The following is a 23,159-nucleotide window of genomic DNA, read 5'->3' as shown; positions in this document are numbered from 1 at the left end:
CTGGAGCCTTGTGTTTGTAGGCTTTATATAGCACAGCTTAAAATGGGAGCACTTTGTCAAATAGGGTACTTGACACAGTCAGTGTAAACTGTTTACAGCTACATCTCTTATTCTCCTGGCAACATCAAGAAACTTGTGAAATGCCGACTGTGGCTTGCCCGTGCAAAGGGTGCCTGGCACAGGCATGGGGATGCCTTGGCCATCTGTCCTGAGAGACTGAGTGCAGGGCAGCCCGCTCTGCCAGGGTGGAAGCCCACACCACTGCATACTGGGGTAAAGAGCAGGCTCAGGGATGAGGGGGCAGAGCATGGCTGTGCCTCCGCAGTGGGTTTTGGGGCCAACCCTTGAGCATTCTCAGTGAACTTGGACTTGCAGTGCTGCTGCAGCAAACGTGTCCCCTCCCAGCCTTCCGCTGCTCTCCCCTCACCTCTGTGCCAGGATGGCGATTCTCTCTGTCATTTTTCATGCTTTTTTAAAGAGAGATTGCTTGGGCTTGCAGCCGCTCAGGGCAGGGACCTGATGAGCCGAGGGCAGCCTCCACAGGAGGACCCCTCTCCAGGCAGATCCCCCAGCCTTCCCCCACTCACCAAAACATTGCGGTTTCCTCTGGTGAACTCCCTGAAGGCCTCCATGACTTGTTCCTTTGTCCGTGTCTTTTTGAAGTCCCGGTTCACAGTGCCATCCTCTTTCTTGAAAAGAAGGGACAACAGTAAGCGGCATGGGGAGGGAGGGAGCCAGGGCAGGACTGGTGTTTCAGCAGCCATGCATGTCCCTGAGTAGGATGTGACCAGCCTTTTCGGCAGCTGAAGGGCTTGTCCGTGGAGGGGGGGCGGACAGAGGCAGCTCTCTGCCTTGCACATCCCAAATCATCCCACAGCTCTGCTGCATTGCCCCCTAATGCAAATGGCAAGTCTCCACCATCACATGCTTGATGAGGTCACTGGCAACGTGGACAAGCTACCTCTCATGGACCTGGCACTTGCTCCCTACCAGCAGCTGGAGACCACCCGTTTCTGGCCACACCATGCCCCAACTGCTTCCCACTGCTGCTGTGTCCGAGCACAGGTGCTGACACCAGCCTCAGGCTGCATGCCTGTCTGTGGAGGAAAGCTGAGCGGGACCATGGCAGGCAGGACACAACTGAGCGTGGACAAACACAACATCTCAGAAGCAGGCACAAAAATCCTGTATTAAGGATTAAGTCTGTATTAAGTCCTCCATGAACCACTGAAGCAAGGAGATGAAGGCAAGGAGCAAGCCCCACAGCTCTCCTGCCTCAGTAGTCCTTTGATAGCCCACAGACAGCAAACCCTGAAAGGCAGCAGCCTGGCACTGAGATACAGTGAGCAGCCTCCTGCTCTCCACCTCTTTCCCAGAGGCACATCCATGCTTGGCCCGCCACAGGGACGGCACGCAGCCCTGACCCAGAAGCTCCTGGCCAAAACTCTGGGCAGCTTTGTAGGTTGCTCCCCGTTGACGGGGCTCTGATTTTTAGATCAGTGCATTTCATTGTCCGGAGCAGCCAACGGATCGGGTAGGCAGAGCTTGCTTCCTGGATACAGGGGCTATTTTAAACCACACATGCTTGTGCTCACAGCTCTGCTTGCAGAGCTCCATCCCACCGCTCTGGACAGCTCGTTTGTACACAATAGAGCGAAGGGACAGAGGCCAAAAAGACATCCTGTGGGCTGTGGAAGATGAAGTAAGGATGAAGAAGCAGAGCAGAAGCTGGGGAAGGAAAAGTGCGTAATGGAATCATCTGCCCCAGAGACTTATGTGCCCTGGCAGGACTTTGAGATCCATCCAGGGAAATGCCCAGGGATGGGGCCATGTACATCCCACCGGACAGAGGACTGGCTGTGGGCATGGTGGCCAGTCAGGCCTGGGAGAAAGCTGAGTGCCCAGGCTGTAGAGAGCTGGGCAAGATGAGCCCAGCACCAAGCCCACACCTGATGTGGGATGACTCACATAGTGTATTCCCAACTTCCAGCTTGCATTTCATGCAAGTGTTAACAAAGGCGATAACAAGAGCAATGTGTGAAAGGTCTCAGTCTCCAGGAGAAACTTTTTTTGCATGGCGTGCAACCAATGCACCCAGCTTCAAACGACCACCCTGGCCCCAGCCTGACCACCATGCTGCCACAGGGTATAAAAGCAGGGCTAACGGAGCATGTATCAGCAGAGGCCGGGGACAACCTTCTTGCTGGAGACTTCCCTGCCATGGCAGCCATCCTGCCAATAGACCAAGGAGAGCCAGGCTCCCTGCTGTTGGCTGGGGCAGCAGGCCACAGCAGCGCAGGCAGGAGGCCTCGCTGAGGACACTCTGGTGGCGCGTGCACAACGTACAGGGAAAGAGCGCTACACCACGGTACATCCTTCACGTGAGCCCTGACGTGGCGGTTCAGAAATCAGCCCACCCTTTCCCCAGAGGGTGATAGATATCAATTTGGAGAAGTGCCACAGCACTTATTCCACATGTAAAGAGTGCAACTTTCCACAAAGCATCCAAGAAAGGAGATGGACTTCTAAGTGCTCCTAAAAATAAATGAAAACTACAGATGGCCTTTCAGATAAGGCAATCTAGGCTTCAGGAAAGCCAAAGAGCCTATCCATAGCGCTGCTCCCATAATTACTCCCCTCCCATGGTTTCCTTGCCCAGCCAGACATGGATGCCGTGGGGCTGACAACTGCCACGGCATTTACAGGTGTCGGAGCCCCGAGGGGGCTGGCTTCCACACAGCAGAAATGTGAGGGGCCTGATAAGGGCTATCACAACCTCTACCCCACCAGCGATTCCAGTTTGTGCTGGTGTCAATGGGTTCAGGTCAGCCAGTTTCCTCTCTAGCACTGCGTCCAGTCTTGGGAAAGTCAGGTGAAGGTTATCAGAGATGGTTCTGAGACCCTGCAAATGTCCCAACCCCAGGGAATATCGTCCCACCATGGCCTTGCTGCAGGCAATAGTGAGCGACTCTCAGACCAGAGCAGGAGCTTTGGAGCAAAACTTCTTGGAGCCAGCTCCCATAAGCTTAAATTGGGTCACCAGGGATCACTTGTACTACTTTTAGCAGGGTAATTTTATTAATAGCTACTGTTTCTAACAGTTTTAAGCTACTAAAGAAAGTTAGATGAGTGTCATTATCTCCTTTTGCAGAGTAAAATTTTCATTTTAAAAGAAGAACCAGATCCTCAAGGCCATCTGGGAAAGCATGAGCTCAGCCATGAAAGGCTCTCCATCCTCATTCCCAACCTGGAGCTGCCTGTGCAGCTCACCTGCCCACGCTGTCCTGAAGGCTACCGCTGCTCCCCTCCTTCCCCTGTGCCCAGGGCCAAATCCTGCCCTTCCCTTGCACAGGAAGGTGCTCTCCTGTATCAGCTTCCGGCCATGAGCGAGGGGCAGGGCAAATTCACCCCTGCTTGTCCCAGGGAAGCATCCACGGCAGGAAAGAAAACATGAGGAGACTTATCGTTAAATAATATTCTCCAAAAATTTTCTCTGAGGGCTCACTAGCAGCCTCAGGGCACCGAAGGTGCTTTCCCTAATGTGGGGACTTGACCCCAGAAACAGGGCAAATGTAGGGATACAGTGCAGCACAACCGGCTCTACAGCTCTGCTGGAAAAAAAAGCTAGCTGGGAACTGTTAATGCTTTAGCTTAGGGGAAAATAATCCAGAAGTTGAGGGATTTAAGGAGAATTACAGTAATTAGAGCCTTGATCAAATTAGTCAGCCCCCAGCAGCAGCAGTAGTAGTAGGATTACTCCTGGAGGCCAGCACTTCTCAAAATTTTTCAATTAATTTTCCCCTCTTTGAAAAAAAATCCACTTCTCACATCGCACAGTGGCTCACTTACAGTCGGCTAAAACAGAGATGCAACTCTCACCACTCTCTTCTGGCTTTTACTTCCCTTCACAGTGTTTTTTGGCCTGTGTGGGAATATGATTCAGGTTTTTTTACATTTTTCATTTCAAGCAGTTCACATATGACCTGCTTTTGCCACAAAGCCCCCTAAACACCCCCAGATGGGTGGGGGTGACCCCCAGGCCAAGAAGCACTGCTGGAGACCAAGGATATATCATGTTGGACTTATAAATAGACTGATATTCCTGATTATAGCAAGAAAGCAGGGACAAGAAACAGCGCATGGGAGCTTTGGTCCCAACTGGCCCACTCCTTTTTATATATTGCCTCAGTTTTATAATAAGCACCAGCAAACAACAGCAATGGGAACACAAAACAGGAGCAATGGGAACTAGGCAAAGGGTTGTCCCGGGCCAGAGCAGCTCGCAGCGTGCTCACGGGCACCCGTGGCAGAAAAGGGACTTTGGGAGAGCAGAGGAGAACAGGGAACGGCTGTGTGAGCAGGCACAGGAGTTTAAGGTCACAGAGACCCAGGTGTGTATTCCAGAAGAATCCCACCTGACTAGGAAAAAACCAAAAACCTATCTGTGATGAAGAGAAAGAAATTCCTCCAACAAAGATACATGATGAAATTGAGCCATCATTTCTGCTAAGGCTGAGCAGCTGCCCTGAGCTACCTCCTGGCCTCCCACAGTGCCCCCAGCTTGAGTTACTCCAGGCACAACTTGATTGAGCTCCCCTTGGCTGCCAAGCCAATGTCATGCCCAGGCACATGCTGAAACCCTCAGCTCAAGTGCGATATTACCTTTAGTTCACGCTGGCTGGCTGTGAAAAGGCATGCGTTATTCCTAATGTTGATGCAAGTCTTCTGTCACTCACACAACTGCTCTGTGATTACAGACCTAACTCCGCTCAAGTGCCATCCCAGGCATCTCTCTCGCCACAAAATCTGCTCACCAGGAGAAAAACTCCTGGGCTGGCTCATCTAATGGGGAACACAAAAGCATCTCAGCAGGTATCTCCAGAAATACAAGTGTAACCTCTGAGCAAGCACAGTCAGCAGATTACACACATGTGCAGGTGCCAGCAGAAAGTGCTGCTGCTTGTGCTCAGCCCGTTTCATGGGGCTCAGTTGCTAATTTTTTCCAGACAGGGATGTAAATACAGCCTCCTCACTGACTCACAGCTCCAACCAGGTATCGGCACAGGTTCAAGATGAGATTTGGATTAATGGCTCAGTCTAGCAGCACAGCAGTATCAAAAGCTAACAACTAATTTGAGCCCTCAAGTTGGAGCACGGCACTTTGCATTTCACAGTCGAGGAAATCAACTGAGCAGCTGATTTAATGAGATTATGGCTAAAACTGTCCTGATGCCCTGAGCTCAGCTGCGCTCTCAGAAGAGCAGCGCTGCCCTGGGCCAGGTGCCTGACAAGGGTGGTTTGTCTGCAGGGACTGGGGATGTCCTGATGTGACATGGTCTCATCTCAGCCTGCTGCGTGTGTGTGTGAGTGAATGAGTGAGTCTGGTTACTGAACACTCTAGTGTTTCCCCCTGCTCTGCACACCTGGAGCAGCCTCACCTTTATCCCCTCAATCCTGAAGCCCAGCGTGGCGGTCGAGCTGATGGTCTCCCTCCACTGCATGTAGCGGGGCTTGGTTACTGCCCGCAGCACATTCTCCTCCTCAGTGGGGGCATCAGGGTCCACTTCAATCATCTTCTGGTACATGTCCTTCCTCAGGCTCGGCTTCTTCCGAGCCTTTATCAGCTCCTCCTCCAAGTACGTTCTGCAAGAAGCAAAGGGGGGACGTGAGCAGGGCTGCCACCACCTGAGCTGCCACATACCCACAGACAGCCCTTGCCCCAGAAATCAGGCCTTTCCAGGATAGCTGATCCCTAGGGAGCAAAGCAGCATGGGAAATAATGGAGCAAGTTTGGTTGCAGGTGAATTAATCCTGATTTAATTAGCACCCCATCATTAGCACCCACTGTTTTAAGTGGACTATCTGGCAAAAGCTTCCTGTACAGGATGGAGGAGAGGAAGAGATGCAGCCTTGGCCAGGTGCTTACCATCACCCCCAGAACATGGGGGGCAGTTAGGATGGGGGAAGGAGGATGGAAGGTGCAGAGGAGTGCACAAAGACCTTGGTTTTATGCATCCTTCAGAGGAGCACCACTCTGTGCCAGAGCCCACTGGTGGAGAAATTGTGCACTCTGGCATGCAGAAAACCACCATCCACAAAATAATACTTCCTGTAGCAGCAAATCACTACATAACTCCTCTTGCAGCACCCAAACCTGCCCCAGCTCAGCACGGCAAGTGCCCAGGCTCTCTCCAAACAACTCGCCAGGCTGGGTGAGATGTCCCAGTAAAACGACACAGGAATGACCCTACCTGTCATGTCCTTCCCCTCAAATCCAAACTGCTCTTCGCCTTTCAGTAGCCGTGCTCAGCTCTGCAGAGGGGCCATGCTCTCTCCCCGTGTCACTTGTGCCCAAGCCCTGGCACTGAGCCCATGGTTCACCTCCAGAACCAAGCAAAACGCATGGGGGGGGATGCTAGTCGGACTACGTGGGACAGTGCTAAGTCCACAGGCTTAGCAAGGCAAACCGGTGTCTTTTCTCAGGGCAGGCATACGACCACTGAGCAGACATCCCCAGAGCATCAGCCCCTTAGAAAAACATTGCAGATAAAAGCAATGACGGGCTTCAGCTGAGACCACCAAACCCATGACTTTTGAGCAGATGGAATAAAACAACAGAAAAAAAAGCAGCTGTGTGCTTAGAAGTGCTGTTCACGCCACTCAGAAAGCTAGATTTCCTTTTGATGAGAATTACAGATTGTCTATGTCTGTGGTCTGGTCCCCTCGCATCACTCCAAGCTTGAACCATCACCAGGGCTTAAGCTGGACAAAGCTTTGTTCAGGGGCAACTGGAGAAGGCTGCTGCATCCTGAAGCTGGGTTGGCAGGGAAAAACCAAACCTGTGTCTGCCTGGCAGCAAGCTGCTGTGTCAGAGGACAGGTTTAATACCCCTCAGGTTTAATTTATCTGCCTGAGCCTGTACTGCCCAGCCATAGAGATGCCCCACTTCCATGGACATTAGGGTATTAGCCCAATTCATGGGTATTTGCCCAATTCACCCTCCCTCACCAGCTCCTGCCACAGCATCATCTTATTTAATGATGCTGCTGCCCAGTGCATTTGCTCAGTTGCCTGCTTTGCCTGTCTTAGCTCCAAAAACCCAGGCGCACAAATCACCCAACCTGTCATTTCTGTGCGGGAGGCTTTCCTCCTCCCAAAGGCAGCCTCAGGAGCAACCAGGCAGCATGACCAGCAGGTCTTCTTCTGGTGGCTGTCGTCTCTGGGTCCAGAGTGGGTCCTATTGCCTTCCCATGGCAGCATGGCACGTGCCAGCTGGGGCCACGTGGCTGCACTGGGGCCCCCTGCCCTTCTCTCCACCCCTTCGGTGGAAAGTATTCCTTGCCTCTTCCTTGCCGACAGCCCGACGCGCCAGTTCAAGTTTCACATCGGGAGTTCAGGAGGGGAAAAAAAGATTCCTCCTTCCCACAGAAACCATCAGCTTTTCCAGCAGCGCAAGCGTCTCCACTGCGTCTGGGCTGCGCCTTAGCCAGTGAAAGGGGTCTCAGCCTGCCCTGTCGCCAGCCGGCAGCTGACCCAGGGCCAAGCGGTGGCCTGGGGCCGCTCCAAAGCCACGGCTCACCAGCCCTGCTCATGTTTGCTCCGGGACACCCTCGTTAGCTGTGGCATCGCTAGCTCAAAAGCTGCTGCTGGCTAAGTGGCTGCAGCCTAGGATCTTGGCGTATCTGTGAATGGTTCTTGAAGAGGACACGGGTAATGTTGCTCATCTGTTAGGAAAAGTTTCAAGAACTTTGCATGAAAGGCACTAAACCACTTAGCACATGCATTTTATCCCTCAAGTGTGCGTGGGAGCAAAGGGTGAGCAGAGGGAAAGTCGCTTGCTCACCCAAGTTGTGCCATTCAGGTGTCTTTATTCACCCCTCTGGCACACTGAGCAGGATCTCTTATACCTTCTGCTCCCTGCCCCTTGGCTGTGTCCTCCTGCGGCAGAGGACAGGCAGGTTGCCATCCTCCTAAAAGCTACTGTGCCATTCTGCTGTACCTGAACCCAAATAGTGAGCCAAGCAGTCCCATCTGCTGCACCAAACCACCTTCCTAATGCATGGGATGGTCAACATTCAGAGGAGGAATGAGCCTGGTGTGTCCTTCCCAAACCCAGGCCTCCCCACAGCACCTTGTGTGTTTCAGGGGATTTTACCCAGGAGATGCATTTGCTTTGAGTATCCCATCTTAGAACTTAAACAATGTCCCCAGACACACTCACCTGACCCCCATTTTGCAGTCCATAACGCAGGGGGAGTCAAATTCAGCCAGCAGATCTTCCATCTGGTTGTATCGCTCCCCGTCCTTCACAACGTCACCATGGTAGGCAGGAACATATGGCTTCAGGACATCGTTCATCAGGCGGTCGAGGCAGCGCTGCTCCGATTCACAGTGCTTCTTCAGTATCCTGCCATTGGCCGCTGCCTTGAAACTACCTGAGGGTGACAAGGGACAACATGGCACTTGCTTTGGATGGGGGATGATGCCATGCCTTCCCAAGACAAAAAAAAAGGCAGCCCAACATCTTGGAAGCATCTCTCTTTACATCTGCACCCAAAAGAGTCCCCGCAGGCTGGGACTTATTAGCTCAGGCTGCCAGACTCACATGTAGTGTCAGAGGTTTACGACCAGCAATGTCACACCTTAAACCGGGCAGAGACCTGCCCTGCAGCACTCAACACATTTGCTTCACAGCCTCTGTGTGCTTCATGGTGGGTCCACACCTCTGTCTCTAGTCTCATGCATTGGGGCACCTTTGTGCCGGGCAGCGTCACCTGCTTTGCTGTGGGTCAGCAAGGGGGCTTGGGTCTCACCCAAAGGACTCAGCTTTCTGCTGCTTGAGAAAAAAGCAGCAGTAATACCCACAGGCCCTGGGAGACTGAAAGCACAAAGCACTGCAGCTTCACATCAACCTCCCTCGCAGTTAGGTAAGTCACTCTCCTGGGCTAGAGATGTAGGAGCTGAAATCTGTTACATTCATGCAGTAATATCAGAAGCAATTCTGACCAACAAAGCCCATTAACCTGAGACAAGGAAGAGCCTTTTCACCACTCTGCCCCTCCCCATGCTCTGTACCTGCGTGTCCCGCTAGCTGGATCCAAGGGTACTTCTTCTTGAAAGACATCACAAATGGGGACCAGTGCACCATATTCTTGATCTTCCGCCATGATTTGCTCTAAGAGAAAAAAAAATCACAAAGGTGAATGCAACGTTTTAAGCTTTCACAGTCCATAAAATCACTTCAGGCAGCAGGCAGCTGTTTCGGACAGGGGAGGAGGCACCAGAGCCAGTGCAGGATGGAAGCAAACAGAGAATCTGCTCTTTTCCCACTGCCCTGTGCCAAGCCAGAGCTGCTGGGCCTCGACTCTACATTCAAAAATCATAAGTAAAGTCACTAAAGTGGATGGCATGACATTTGTTCCAGCTGGCTGCTTCTGCTGCAGAGGGCCCAGCCACCCGCGTTACCTCATCTCTGCTCCCCGCATCCCCCTGCGGAAGCAGCAGGGACATTAATCCATCCTTAGGTGCCACCACAGATCATGGCAGACGGAGAGGAAAACAGAGGCCAGGATTTCTACCCAGTGACAAAATGGGACTCCAGCTCCCGCGGAGAACAAGAGCCGCTCGCACAGGCGCGCACAGGCTCACCGCCTGGCTTTTGTTCCTCACTGAAAGGCAGCCCCTTTGTCCATTAAGCTGACAACCCGCGTGCAGCTGATCCGCCTGCTTTGGCCCATCCGTAACTACCTTCTAGAGAACAATTCCCTTTGACGTGTTGTGTTTCTTGCCAGATAGATGGCACAAAATTATTTACATGACTGTAACGAGGGCTGCATCAGACATACGAAAGCCTCCTTCGAAGGCCGTTTCCTGCAAGAGTTTTTCCCTGGATTGTTCTGGGGAACGTGCCGCCGCTAAAAGGCAGGAGGACGACCTCTTATCTCGGCCCCAGAAGGCGATGGCGCAAACAAATCAGGCGAACAATATACAAAGGCAACAATGGAAAAATGCCTTCTTGCAGGAGCTGGGACAAACAGACAGCGTAGTCCTGGCTGCTCCGAGCTACTGGGTTCAGCCGGAAGCCCACAGATAAATTATCCTCATTTGCTCCGCTCTGAAGGCATGGGAGGGAGCTTTCCAGAAAGCCCAAGTAATCTCTTCCTCGTGTTTGGAGAACTGGCGGCCCCTGTTCCAGGAACACTTTGCAGACAGGCAGGGAAGAGCCAGCAGCCCTAACTTGCAATTTGGATGCTTGTCGGGGGTGAACTCACGGCACAGGAATCCATGCTGGGAACTGCTGACATGTTTAAATGGAGAGGAAGAAGGGAGATAAAGATGTTAGTGTTTAAAGTGTGAAGTTACATCGGGTTACTCCTGCGCCGTGCACCAGCCTCGGAGTGGGGATGCATCGCATGGAGATGCAGGGGCTGCCCATGCGGTGGGGACCGGGGCCGGGAGAGGGAAGAAGAAAGGTCCTTCTTCACCTCCCAGCCCAGGAGGAGCAGGGTGGCCATTGCCTGGATGACTGCCCGTGGCCAGGAGCATCCAGGCACGCTCTGGCACCGATACAGCAGTGCAGGAGTTTGGCAAGCAGCTGCCCAAGCGCGGGGTGACACCGGGCATCCCCTTTGCCCAGGCTCCTTTGCGCTGCGGGTTTGCTCTGCCGCCTGGCTTGCTTGCTTTGGCAGGGGGGTCGGGCAGTTCCCTACCTGACATGAGGATGAATGTTTTTATTTCCAAATGGAGTGCCAGAACTTGTGCGCTTTAACTGTTCTTTGTTCTCCTTTTGGCAGAGAGCTGGAGGGAAGGCGGGGGGTGTTCCCTCCTTTTGTTTTTAAAATAGTAACATCAAGTCCTGGCTGATGTCATGAAAAAAAGGGGGAAGAAGAAGTCTCCGAGGGAGTCTGGACTCCAAACAAGTGTGACCCACCTCCTCCAGAACAAGGAGGAGTCCTCCCCTCAGTACACAGCATGGTAAGTCACTCAGTCCCAGGAAACATGCCAAGGCAACGCACCTTCCCAAGCCAAGATTTTGTTTTTTCGGTGGTTAGAGCTTTACAGCTAAAACCTTGAGGTACTTCAAAGCACAGACAGAATGAAGGCAAGTGGCACCCAAAGTAGGGCAATCCACCCTGGCTCGCCCCCGCTGGGGCTTTCCCAGGAGCCATGTGCCCGCTCCAGCACTGCTCCCAGCACAGGGTAACAGCCCCTAAGTCCCCCAGGGAGAAAAAACACAACAAAAACCGATCTGCCTAGCTGAACGAGACAGAAGGCTGGTCACTGAGCACACCTGCATCACGAACAGGTAGCATGTCCCCACCTCGTTACACTGGAGGGGAACGCTTTCATCCAGATGGCACTCAGTTTCAGACAGACAGACAGGCATTTCCAACCCAAGTTTTAAGGACATGTTTAAGCACATGGTTTGTGGAGAGGCTTGAGGCTGCTTCATCCATCTTGAGTCACTCCTAACTTGCTGGAAATAGGCCGCAAGGCAAGCCATCACTGCTCCAGGGGCAATTCTGCTTCATGCAGCCCCTTCCCCCCATCTTCATGGGGGCACTTCGAGATGGCACTTGCAGGAGAGAGGAGGGACTGTTCCCTCCGCGATCCCTTCAGGAGTTGCCGGACTCAGTTTCACGTCTGAGCCTCCTTCCAGTGTTATGAGGGAAGGTTTGCTTCATCAAAAGGAAGCTCTCCTGGGCCCTCCGCCTGTTGCACATTACTTGCCAGCATGCACAGCTCATTTTGCAGAGCTGCCTGCTGGGTCCAATTTTTTGAGGGGATGTACACATCTATACAAAACGTCCAGTCACTCTGTCATGGGAGTGCTGAAAAGCACAAAAGGCGGTGAGTTTTGCAAGGGGCAGCTCCCCTAGTATACCAGCAGCTGCACGACTTCATCTGTCTGCTCGCTGGGGATGCCAACCCACTGCAGAGGAGAGATGGAGGCTGGACCACAGAGGAACAAGACTGGTCAATGCCCCCAGTAATCCTGCCACCCCCTTTGTCTGAAGATCAGTTCTCCCCAGGTAAAGAGTTGCTTGAAAAGTTCACCCTGTGTACTTTCCCTAAAACTTCAAGAGAGATGCTACATGGCTGTGACCAGCAGCAGAATCCTTCACAGCCACGAAGGATGGCTGAGAGCTTCCAGCAAGAGGGTCTGCATTTATTCGAACACCAGTGTGAGTTCAGATGGAGGTGACCATCTCAAAAGCCAACGGCTTGGGATCCCAGTCGTGCCGTGTCCAGGAGCACAGGTGCAGCTGTACATACATGAAGGAATTATCCGCGATAACTGCCCAGCCCCAGACTAAAGGATTTTTCACCTTACTGGAAAAAATGGCTTTGCAGGTGGCGTTACCAAGCGATGCCGGTAAAGGGCAGATATGTGCTCTTCTCGTTTGCCTGCAAGGAAGTGAGCATGCACGCTGTCACACCAAAAGCTGAGCACGCTTCCAACTCTTTTGCATGATCAAAGCCTGTGACTGCTTGTGGTACCCTGGCACCCTGCGCTCCACAGATCCAGCTCTGCAGTTGCTTTCCCTCACAGAAAACTCATGAAGTTGTGCTGACCAACTGCGATCTTGCACACACAGCAACAGCATGGAGCCTGTAATAAGAAGGGAATACGCACGAGGTGTCTGATGCAATTTGACACTTTTTATTTAAAACCTGTTTCAGCATCAGCAAATGCCAACTGATTAGCTGTTAGGTAGCAAATTATTTAGTGATTCTGGAAATATATTTAGTGAGAAGTGGCACTGTTTTCCCTAATTGTCTGCCACATGGAAACAAACTGTCGAGGGTTTCTGCGGCACTCTGCCCCCTTACAGCTGCTCGCTAGCGTGCTTTTGCTTGCTGTGGAGCACGGTGCCCCAAGCCAGGGGTGGGATATGAGCCAGAGGAATGAAGCCCTCCCAGCGAGCACCCACAATTGGTCAGTGGGAGAGGAGTGCTGGGAAAACAATTTTATCTACTGCATGTTTAACTTTACTTATCTGAAGCTTAAAGCAAACTCAAGGCTTTCCCCATCTGTCAATAGAGCTTCATATGGAAAGAACAACATAGGAGAAGTCAGTGCCAACCCAGAAGGTCAGAGGATATATCGTGTTTAATTAGATTAAACAAAAAGTGACTGATGAGCTCAGTGCTTGCTGTACATTTTTTCTATAGTATATGGCATTCCTGTAATGTCTGCCTGAAGAAGACGTGCCTTTCTGGGACTGCCTGTTGCCTCTCTTTCCCAGCACGAATGCTGGTGGAACTTGACTGGTGTTACTCCCTGCGCATGGAGCCAGTGGGGTGCTCTTCCCTTTCCATACCTTGAGCCAGAGAGATAGGCAGTAACTGATTTAAATTGCTGAAATTATGGTTTCCTATGATTTTAACAGACCAAACATTCCTGGAAATAGCCAGAGCTGGATCTGTATTTCAGTGCTATTTGTTAACTGGAGCATGCACTGTCAGAGGCAAGATTACACAGCTGGGGCAGGGGAAGGGGAAGAGTGGGAGCAGCATTCATTTAATGTTTTCTCCTATTTCTAGAAAGAGCTTCAGCCCCTTTCTCCCAGGAAGATCCTGAAATACTAGGATCAGAAGAGATGGAGAAAAACTGTGAGTAGACAGCGGTATCACCAATGCCCACTGGTGGAGTTGCTGCAGCCCGGGGGCTTGCATGAGTGACACTCTGGCTTTCCCTTCACTTTGGAGAAAGCCCCATTCCTGCGGCACGCTAACACCCAGCCACCCCTGGTGCTCCTTGCACAACTGAAACAGCCGGGCAGTCAGGCAGCCCCACCAGCACATCCCTGGCTGCTCACCCCTTGCCAAGCGCAACAGTTCAGGAGAGGCACCATGCCAGCACCCTCGCTTGCTCCTCGGATGCCGAGGTGACCCCCCCAAACACCCTCCCATGGGGCTAGCGTGGGTGGGAGGCACAGTGGGCCCTCTTGGCTCTTCGCTTTCACTTCCAGCTCTTTCGAAAGGAGAAGTGCAACTGCGGTGCTACGGTGCTGGGCCTCCCACGGGAAGGGGCTTTTGGCACAGCTCAGAAAGGCTCTGGGATGCTTCACTCGCAAGCAGGAGGGTCAGTAAGTCGCTCCTCATGTTCGGAGCCTTGCTGGTTAAAATAACAACACGGCGAGAGGCTGAGAAGGGCAGAGAGCCCTCATCTTTAATAACTAAATAAGTGGGGGGAGCATTTGCCCGCAGAGTTCACTCCATGTCAGCCTGCTCCGCAGCCGTGCACACGCAACCACGGAAAAAGAGGCCATTTAGTTTTCCATGTTTAAAAGAATGAATGTGGGGTTTTTTTTTTGGTCTTTAAAAAGTAGTTAAGGTTTCCCTAGTGATGATTGTTTCCCTTGACTGGGAAAAACCTTGTCACTCCAGCCGCAGTGAGGAGGCCAGCTTTGTTCATTGTGCTGGGCGCTGGGTTCAGAGGGCAGCGGGGCAGAGCTGGCAGGTACCACAGGATGCCTCTTCCTGGCGCGTCCTGGCATGTGGGCGACCAAAATCCACAATCCTGGCTGAAAACCCTCTTGTGACGTGCTCCAGAGCGCAATCGCTAAGATGGTGCAGAGCTGGTGTTACGCTCTGCTCAGCTTTGTCATCTCTCAGCCCCTCAAATCTCTCCTTCTTTCCACGCAGCAATAGAAAGAGCCCAGCGACCGTGTCAGCATGCACCAGGCTGTGACCATTGACCCTGATGCTGGCAGCAACTGACAGCCCATATTTTATGTCATCTTCCTCCTACGCAAAATGCCCTCACCCTCACCGACGTTTGCTTCTGTACTGCACAATGGCAAAACAGCCTTGCTTTGGCCAGAGGAGCAGGTTGCAACAGGGCAGGCTTTGGATCAGTAGGCATTTTTTGGTTTAGTCGCACAAGGCATTTAATAAAAACTTCAGCAGCTCCTCAAAATCTGGCAGAGGCGATGCCAGTCAGGATCCCATGGCGGTTGTTGAGCAAAGATAAAGCAAAGCTCAGCAACAGACTTCACCCAAGTTAATAAAAGGGAATATAGTTTCATGACTGAAAGGCACTTCTGGATGCCTAGCAATTCTATTCCAAACCCCCAAGCCCCATTAAATAAATTATTTTGATGGCTGGGGCACAGAAGCTTCTGCTGGAGCATAGTAGCTTCTGCTACTTTCCAAGGTCTCCAACACACTTAGAGAGAGAAAAAAAATCCTAATTAAATGCATTACATCTTTTCAGGCGCTCTGTTTTTCAGAGTAGTCTCATTTCAGCCAGTGAGGATTTTGTCTCTCACAGGAGAGAAGCCACTCCCATGCGGCTTTGTGAGGAATGCCCTTTTCTCCAGTGAGACCAGGGAGTGGTCCCACCAAGACCAAAGATCTGGAGTAGAGGGTCATAGAGATAAAACTACTGCCTTCTCTGCCGTCTGCAAGCTATCAGCATGTGCAATAGAGGAGCCTCGGTAAAAATGCCTGAAAGCCAGGAACATCTGCTTGGATCATCAAAAAAATATTCCAGTGTATTGGAAAAATCCAGGAGCTTGTTGCAAGCTCCCTCTTCCTGCCTGTGATGGAGACAAGGAGAATTAGAAGCAGTGAAGGCAGATGGGTGAGCAGCAGTCCTTCAGTTTGACCTCCCCTATCACAATGGAAGGAAATGGAGCGGCTGTGGGAGCCAGCTGCACAAAAGTCACCCATCGCCTGTAAGGACATTTACAACCTCCTCACCCACAAAGCACAGGCAGAACACGGCAGTGGCACGGGATCGACGCCGGCGCCATGCGTAGGGTTGATGGCTACAGAGAGGAGAGGCAGTGCTAGATCTCTCTGTCCCCTTTGGCAAAGAAGGAAAGAAGCCAAAAAAGTCTAAGTAAGAGTGAAGGCAAAGCCTGCATTGGAGCTCAGAGTAACTAAGCCTCAAAGCTACGGTTGTCTCCAGGAGGCATTTCTTCCTGATGGAGAGCCTGATGGAGGAGGCTCCTGAGGATGGAGGAAACCTCCTGATCGAGGTTTTCAGCAAAGCCGAAAACCTCCTAATGCAGATGAGCCATAACTGACTTTCCCGTAAAGCCGGTTGAATTATTAATTCATGCATTAGGCATGTTCAGCCTACTTCCCTGAGCAGGAACTGATCCAGGTCTCTGGAAACTTATTTGTTAGTCATTAAGAACAGACAAATAAGGTTTGTTAAGCAATTTTCAGCTTGGAGAAGGAAAGTGAATAATTCAGAAACAACTAATCACTTTTGGTGGATGGCTATTTTGGCCACACAGTGCTTCTCCCCCAGCAAGCAGCTAGCTTCGAAAAGACAGCAGATTATAAAAATACTTGTTGGTAGCCAAAAGTGGGCACTGGTGATTTGCGAGAAGAGCCCCAGAGTGCTGCAGCCCCTTTGTGTCATACGCTGGTGCAGCTGTAGGCAGCCAGATCAGGCGTCCAGCTGGGAAATGTGATGTGCCATCCAAAGATCTGACCCCGTATCAGGGAACTTGTCATCGGCTGTGATGGAACTGCTCTGTTTCCATCTGGAGACTTGCGTTTGATTCCTTGCCCAGTTCCAGAGCATTCACCCCGGTCTTTCAAAATGTTCAAAATGTCATTTCTGCTCATCAACTCCTCTGGCAGCACAGGACAAGGTGGTGACGTGAGCTCCTGAGCCTGTGCTGGCTCTGGCGCTTCTTCGTCTCATACTGCCAGTGCAGAAGGACCCCTCCAGCCTTCCCAACCCTGCCATTGTAAAACCTGAGCTGCTGCTAGCTCCCACATGCTCTGAGACCAGAAGATGTGTCCGTCTTGACACCAAACAACTGCATTGTTCTCCAGTCACTTGGGTTTGAAGTCCAGCTTAGCAGCCTAAAAGCCAGAGCTGCAGTTAAGGATATGGAAGAGATTCAACTTCTAAAAGTCACAACAGAGTGTCCCAATGGGCAGAGGTTTGGTAGGGCACAGCCTTCTTGCAAGAAACCATTGCACAAGAGCTGTGCTCTTACATGCCGGGGAGCTGGGATGGAAGCTACAGGCTTTGCCAGGTCTCCCTGGCGGGATGTCCTAGACGCCTAGGTCCTTTGGGAAGGGTGTTCCCTGGCACAGGGCAAATTGGGAAGCAGCCTTGCGGACAACACAGGTTCTCAGACTGGGAGGAGATGCTAAAGTCCCAATTATTTCCAATCTGGCTTCTTTAGACTGGTTGATAAGAGTTATTCACGGGATGCTTTACAGTCTGCTTGGAAGTATTTTGAGTCAAAGACACCAAACGCAGAAGTAACACCAATGAGTGGAACAAAGCAGCTGCTAACACTTGGGGTTTGAGTCTGATCTCTTTCTGTCTCCTTCAGGAAGCGACCGGAGTGGGACTTGGGAGTGGACTTGGGAGGCTTGGGAGTGGACTAGTCTGCTCCCTGACCTGGGCCATGACGTCAGCAACACTCAGAGCCTGTGCCCCCAGACAAGGAGGGTGTAGATTTCCTCCCCATGCAGTGCCCATACTAGGCTCATGCTATGGTGTGATGCTACTTCACTCATCTGTTCAGCCTGACGTACTACCAGGCGGGGTGGGCACCGGACAGACAGCGCAGCCTCTGACTTCCAGTGTGGCTGCAGCCATCTGAAGTATTTCCTCTGGCAGTAGCACAGAGGGCACTGATACGGACGCTGTAAATGTAACACCCTAGCAGCATAATGCCCATAAGCACTGACGACGCACAAGCAAGGTTGTGCAAAAGCAATGCCAAGTTTTGCAATGTTAGTGAAGCAATCTGCAGGAGAAGCTGGATGAGAAAGGCCTGGCTTTTAGACTTGAGCTTTCCTGTTGCAAAAACCCTCAGCAGCTCTTGCTGGTCTTGGATTCAGAAAACATTTCCACCACTGTTCCCTTGCTCTGCCCGCTCATGGAGTGAGCTCGCTGCTGTTATGCTATGTGACCATAGCCGAACTTCACTTTGTAGAATACGTGAGTGAGAAATGCATCGCTCTTCCATCAGCGAGTGGAATGTTCAGATGCATGTTAAGCGCCTTTGGCTGGAGTGGGAAGGCAGAGATGCAAGGAAAGAAAAAAAAAAAGCCAAGCTATGGCTGTAGTAATTTGTTCAGAATAGAGAATTTTTAAAATTAGTCACAAGCCCTGAACATACCCAGATTTACTGGGTATATGAAGTGTAAAAAGCTGATTTAGAAGAACAGTTATAAGTTTCATAAACATGACTAAAGCCTAAAGCTGAATGTTCAACAGGCGTGACCTTTTAATTCTCCTCTAAATCAGTTAGGCACTTTAATTTGTGTTTGGAGTCCCTCATGTTTGGATAGCACTTTGATGATTTAAAGCACTATTTAGAGTTTTATTGTCTCTCCTGCTTTGGAGCTGGGACCACAAATCCTTTGCTAAGTGGCTGGAGGAGCTTCTGCTTGTACAGGAGCTGCTGGAAGCACCTGCAGCCTGCCTTGGCTGCAGCTCCCCTGCACCTCTAACATGTCGCCATGGGAAAAGCTCCTTTTCCTAGGCAGCTCCTAAATATAATCAACAACCAGGAGAAACTCCTCCAGGAGTGGGAATGCAGTTTGACACTGCTTTGGGTTCAGATCCTTACAGAAGGAGCATATTAGAAAGAGAAAGATGGTGGCTTTGGGAAACCTCTTTGCCCAGCGAGGGGCATTGCAAGCAGCCAGGATGCCACAAGCACGTGCTGGGGCAGCACACACCTCCCGTGCTGCGCAGCATCCTCCCTGCAGCTGCAGACCGGCTGTGTACGCACCGCGCGCTGCCCAGAGCATCTCCCTGGGTGACTGCGCACAGCGGCCAAGTGGCCTCTCTTGAGTGGGAGGCCTGGCTCTGCATCCCACAGGCTCCGGTCTTAAAACGGCACTGACTCCAAGTGCTATTAAGAAAGAGTGGTCTAGACCTGAAGGCAAAGATAGGCTTCTTACAGGCTCTCAGCATCTGTTACTCCCAGCTTCGGGGCTTGTGGGCACACGCAAGTCTTCTCTCCACCAGAATAAGACAGACACAAGTTCATGTGCCATGGACGGCTTCTGAGCCCACCTCGTGGGCGCTCCAGAGACAAGGGCTTTCTCCTCCACCAGCTTTCTGGCTGCACTGCCCCAAACAGGTACGGGAAGCACCAACCTTGCATTCTAGGAGAAGCTGCTCGGAAGGAATCCTTCCTCGCTGGACACATCAACCAGAGGCTGTGCCGGAGCCAGGGGCTCCCAGGAGTGCAGCAAGGCCAAGCTAACTACAGGGCGTCAAACACCTTCAAATACAGAGCATCTCACCTGCTCAGCCGCTCATTCCCCATTCCCCATATGGCAGAGTCAGGCTGCAAACAGGGAGTGTAGCTCCATTGACTTCAGCCAGATTACCCCGCTCCCTGTCTGTGCAGATCTCAACCCTGCTGCACCCACGCTCCTTCAGGCAGGGTGCTCATCACCGCCTGGCGAGGACAGGGGGTGGCACAAGCTCAGCAGGGCAAGAGCACCGGCTGTGCACGGCCGCTGCACCGTGCGGGTACAAGTGACCTTGGAGAACAGGATGGAGGGAGGAATTCCTGTTAACAGCACACTTCAGCTGACCCCCTGGCCCATTACAGCAGAAGGTCTGGCAGTGAGTAGACCTCAGAACAGCACCAGCAGTCACTTCATCCTTGGCTTCATTTTCAGAGTTAAAGCCTTATGCACACCCCTTAGCCATTTTAGTTACGAGTCATCGAAAAATGCCAGCTTTAGCAATGCCACTCAACTTCTGCAGGGCTGGGTACATACCTCCGCCACCAAAGCCAACGTCCTGCCACGCCTGCCTGCTGCGAAAGCATCCGATGAGTGTGCCGGTGCCAGCTGGGCAGCCCTGCGCTGGGGAAAGGCCAGCAGGGCAGTGGGGGAAGAAGCTGTCACAGCATCAGGCAAGGAGGTTTCTTGCTAGCGAGAGCCACGGGCGTTTCCTACGCTGCTTCTTTTACTCTGCCTTTGAAGCTTGCGTGCAGAGCTGGCAAGCCTCGCTGCACCCCGGCACACCCCTGAGCCCTTAGGGAAAGGGACGGGATCCTCAGAGACGCAGAGAGCGTTTCCCAACCCTATATCCTGGTGTGACACGCAGGGTTGGATTTTCCAACCCAACCATGCACTGACACGCAGGGGTGGGGCGGGGGAAGAAAAAGAGGATTTCAGCTGTTAACGCCTAAGAAATTGAGGAAAAACCGCGTTGCTTCTATATAAATGGCCCTAATCAAACAAGGAGTCTCCCCTGAACTGGTGTGTGCGATGCCACAGAGGTGCCAGCTGGGAGGATACCGGGTTTTTGGCAGAAAGAGGAACACGGAGGTCGGCAAACGTTTGCTGCTTCGGCGCATGTACAGCCTTCCATGGGGTGCCAGGGAGGAAGTGGTTTCTCTAACCCAAAGGGGAAATGCTTGTCTGAAACAGGAAAATGGAACTTTCTTTGAGTATTAATAATGGAAAATTGCATCTGCAACGTCTGCTTGTTGAATCCCTGGGCGTGCGGCGCAGAGAGGATGCTTGGGGAGAAACAGCTTGACCCGCTCTTGGCTCACTTGGGACCCCAGGTAACCCTGGGCAGCTGATGCTGGCACAGGGGCAAGGAGGAGGATGCTGGAGTTTTGGAAGTGGCTCTCCCTCAAAACTCCAGCATCTCCTTCCTCGGATGCAGGAAGAGAGTCTTAGCACCACAGCAATGTTGGCAACACACTGGACGTACACAGCAACAGCCAAGGGTGACTCAGGGAATTCAGGTTCATCATTGAAAAACAGAAATCCTATTCCTTCTATTTCTTTTTCTTTTTAAGTGAAATTGTTTCTAAACTAAATATTTCTCTTGAAAGAGGCTATTTTTAAGGCAAGCGGCACGATACGGTCTTTATGGACATAACTCCAGTGCCAGCCCCCAGGTACTGATTTAGCAAGCAGCAGCTTCTCGCTGATGAGCTGCGAATGACGCTGGCATCCTTTACAGAAGGAGGGTTCACGGGTTTTGTATTAAAATCCAGATACCCCTTCTTGGAACAGCACTGTTACGGTTGAAAAGGATGCTCAAGCTGTTTTCTGGTCTAAAATAGGACAAGAAGATGAAGGGCAGTTATATCTAGCCATACAATTGCGAGGGCACTGGCGGAAGCGATACAATGAACCCATTATAAACACGGGTGTAGCAAAGCCAGAGTTTAGCTCATTGTATCTCGGTGTTTCTAAATTTATTTTGTCCTGGGGGAAAAGCAAGTGAGAAGAGAAATGAATGTAGGGAAGACGCCCAGTTGTCTGAACGACCAGGGTTTTCGGCACGGCGTGAGCCCGCCATCTCTGAGGCTGTGTGTGTGGGCAGCAGCCGGTTGCCAAAGCCCTCCTGCTGCTGGCGACTATGTTTAGCTCCTCTTAGAGGGCGAGGGAAGCAGAAGAGGAGGTAGAAAAACGTAGTCATCTCCCCTCAGACATTTTGCTGTTCATTTACTTCAGCAGCACATGAAGCACTTAGTCACTTGCTCTCCGACAGGGTTTTTCTAATTTTATTTTTCCAACCCAAAATAAAAAGAAAAAAAGGAGGTTCCTTCCCAAATAAGCAGGCAGTGGAGGAAGTTGGTGGCAGTGAGCGGCGAGTAGCCAGGACTTCACCCCATGGCTCAGCTGGCTGCTGCAGACATCCAGGACAGCATTTGCAGGGCGCAGGAGCAAAGGGCAGACGCTGCCGCTTCTTCTCGCTCTCACTCAGTGACAGCTCTTGCTGAGCTGCTTCAGCAGGCCAAGGTGCAGAGCATCCTCTGCTGCCTCCAGAGCTGAGATCTGCTCTGTGCCCCGCTACACCTGCAGCTGCTACCTGCCCTCACAGTAAAATAACTTGTGGTGTTATTACACACCAAATGTGTTACAACACGCCCCGAGTGTTCTCCTCCAGCAAGGCAAGGGGGATCTTGCCACCTAAACCACACATCCAGCTTGGATGCCCTCCATTCTCCAACCCAGAAATACCAGCATCAGAGCAGCAATTCCTGTGGGGCTGATTTTAGTAAGCCAGCCAGCCATAGCTCTCACATTAGAGGAGTCCTTAAGGCTAGAAACTTTTGCCAAAACCGGCTTGCTCCAACAGTGCTGTAGGAAAACTCAGGACAGCTGGTGCCCTTCCAGCCTCCTCTCACCCTTGGGATTGCAGAGGACTCTTGGCACCATCCCTTCCTCCAGTGAGTGCCTGCCCTTTGCCTGCGAAATGCAGGCACCAGCACAGGCACCTGCACTCACACGCTGGTGCCGGGACGCTGCCGTGAAAGGGAGAGCACACGCAACAGCAAGAAGCGAGAAGCCTCTGAACACAGGCACGAGTGAAAGCTGGGCATTTGGTTTTCTCTTCCACACAGCATATCAAAGGGTCTGAGGACAGGAAGGCAATCTCCAAAACCCATCTTCTTCCCTCATCAGAGAGCAAACCCGCTGGCGTGGCAGTAACCCGGTGCACTTTACAACTGACTCGGGATGGGGTTTTTGGAGATCTGAGAAGGCACCCAGATGGCTCACAGCTTCCTGTTGCTTCAACTTTACTACAAAGCAACATAAATAGGTCTTCATTCTTTGTTGATGGCTGGTGCCATACAGCAAAACATGCATTGTTAACCCCAAAATAGGAAACACTGGGGCAGCTTTGAAGAAATTCAGCGTTTTTCCTGTACTGATACAAACGCTGTGGCCGAGTGCCAGATGCCTCTGTCCCGCTTTGAAGACTGATGACATTCTTTGCAACAGTCATAAATTACTGCTTTGTTAGCACCCGGCAAACTCCAGTGACACCAGCAAACCCTGGTATTTCCTTCTTCTCCCTCATAAGGGAGGAGGGGGATGCTTAATGCTACATTTCATCCCTGTGCAGAGACAGACAGTCCCGCGCGCCTATCACCAAGCCGAGCGCAGGCGGAGGTTGCTAAGACACGCGCTGACGCACAGCCGGGCCCCACTTCTATATTTTTCCATTACACGGTGTTGAAGCTTGCAGAGCAGGAGGTAGCTTTCTTGAGTGAGCTATCAAGAGATCAGCCAGAGGCGGCAGGATCCTGCAGGGCACGCTGTATGCTACTTACGCTACGTTGAAACGAAGGAGTGCACGACGGAGAGAGAAATCTGCTTTGGTCAGAATAAACGGGCACACGTTTTCAGACCTAGCTTAAATGAAGGGCACACCTGCTCAGAGTTCA

General features: G+C 51.8%; 1 protein-coding gene across 1 annotated transcript in view; it reads right to left on the bottom strand.

Moving 5' to 3' along the window:
* ITPKB (inositol-trisphosphate 3-kinase B) overlaps positions 1-23,159 on the bottom strand; it is a 68,192-nt gene that overhangs the window by 5,429 nt on the left and 39,604 nt on the right. The window contains exons 4-7 of the mRNA XM_086744757.1: positions 9,076-9,175; positions 8,222-8,435; positions 5,439-5,643; positions 588-689 (exon numbers count right to left, since the gene is read on the bottom strand). Of these exons, the coding sequence (XP_086600883.1) occupies positions 588-689; positions 5,439-5,643; positions 8,222-8,435; positions 9,076-9,175 (621 nt within the window). The remainder of the gene's footprint in view (positions 1-587; positions 690-5,438; positions 5,644-8,221; positions 8,436-9,075; positions 9,176-23,159) is intronic.

This window comes from Chlamydotis macqueenii, chromosome 3, assembly GCF_036417535.1.
Source record: "Chlamydotis macqueenii isolate bChlMac1 chromosome 3, bChlMac1.mat, whole genome shotgun sequence".
Lineage (NCBI taxonomy): Eukaryota > Metazoa > Chordata > Aves > Otidiformes > Otididae > Chlamydotis > Chlamydotis macqueenii.
The sequence above is the reverse complement of the archived record's forward strand: the minus strand, read 5'-3'. Positions and strand labels throughout refer to the sequence as shown.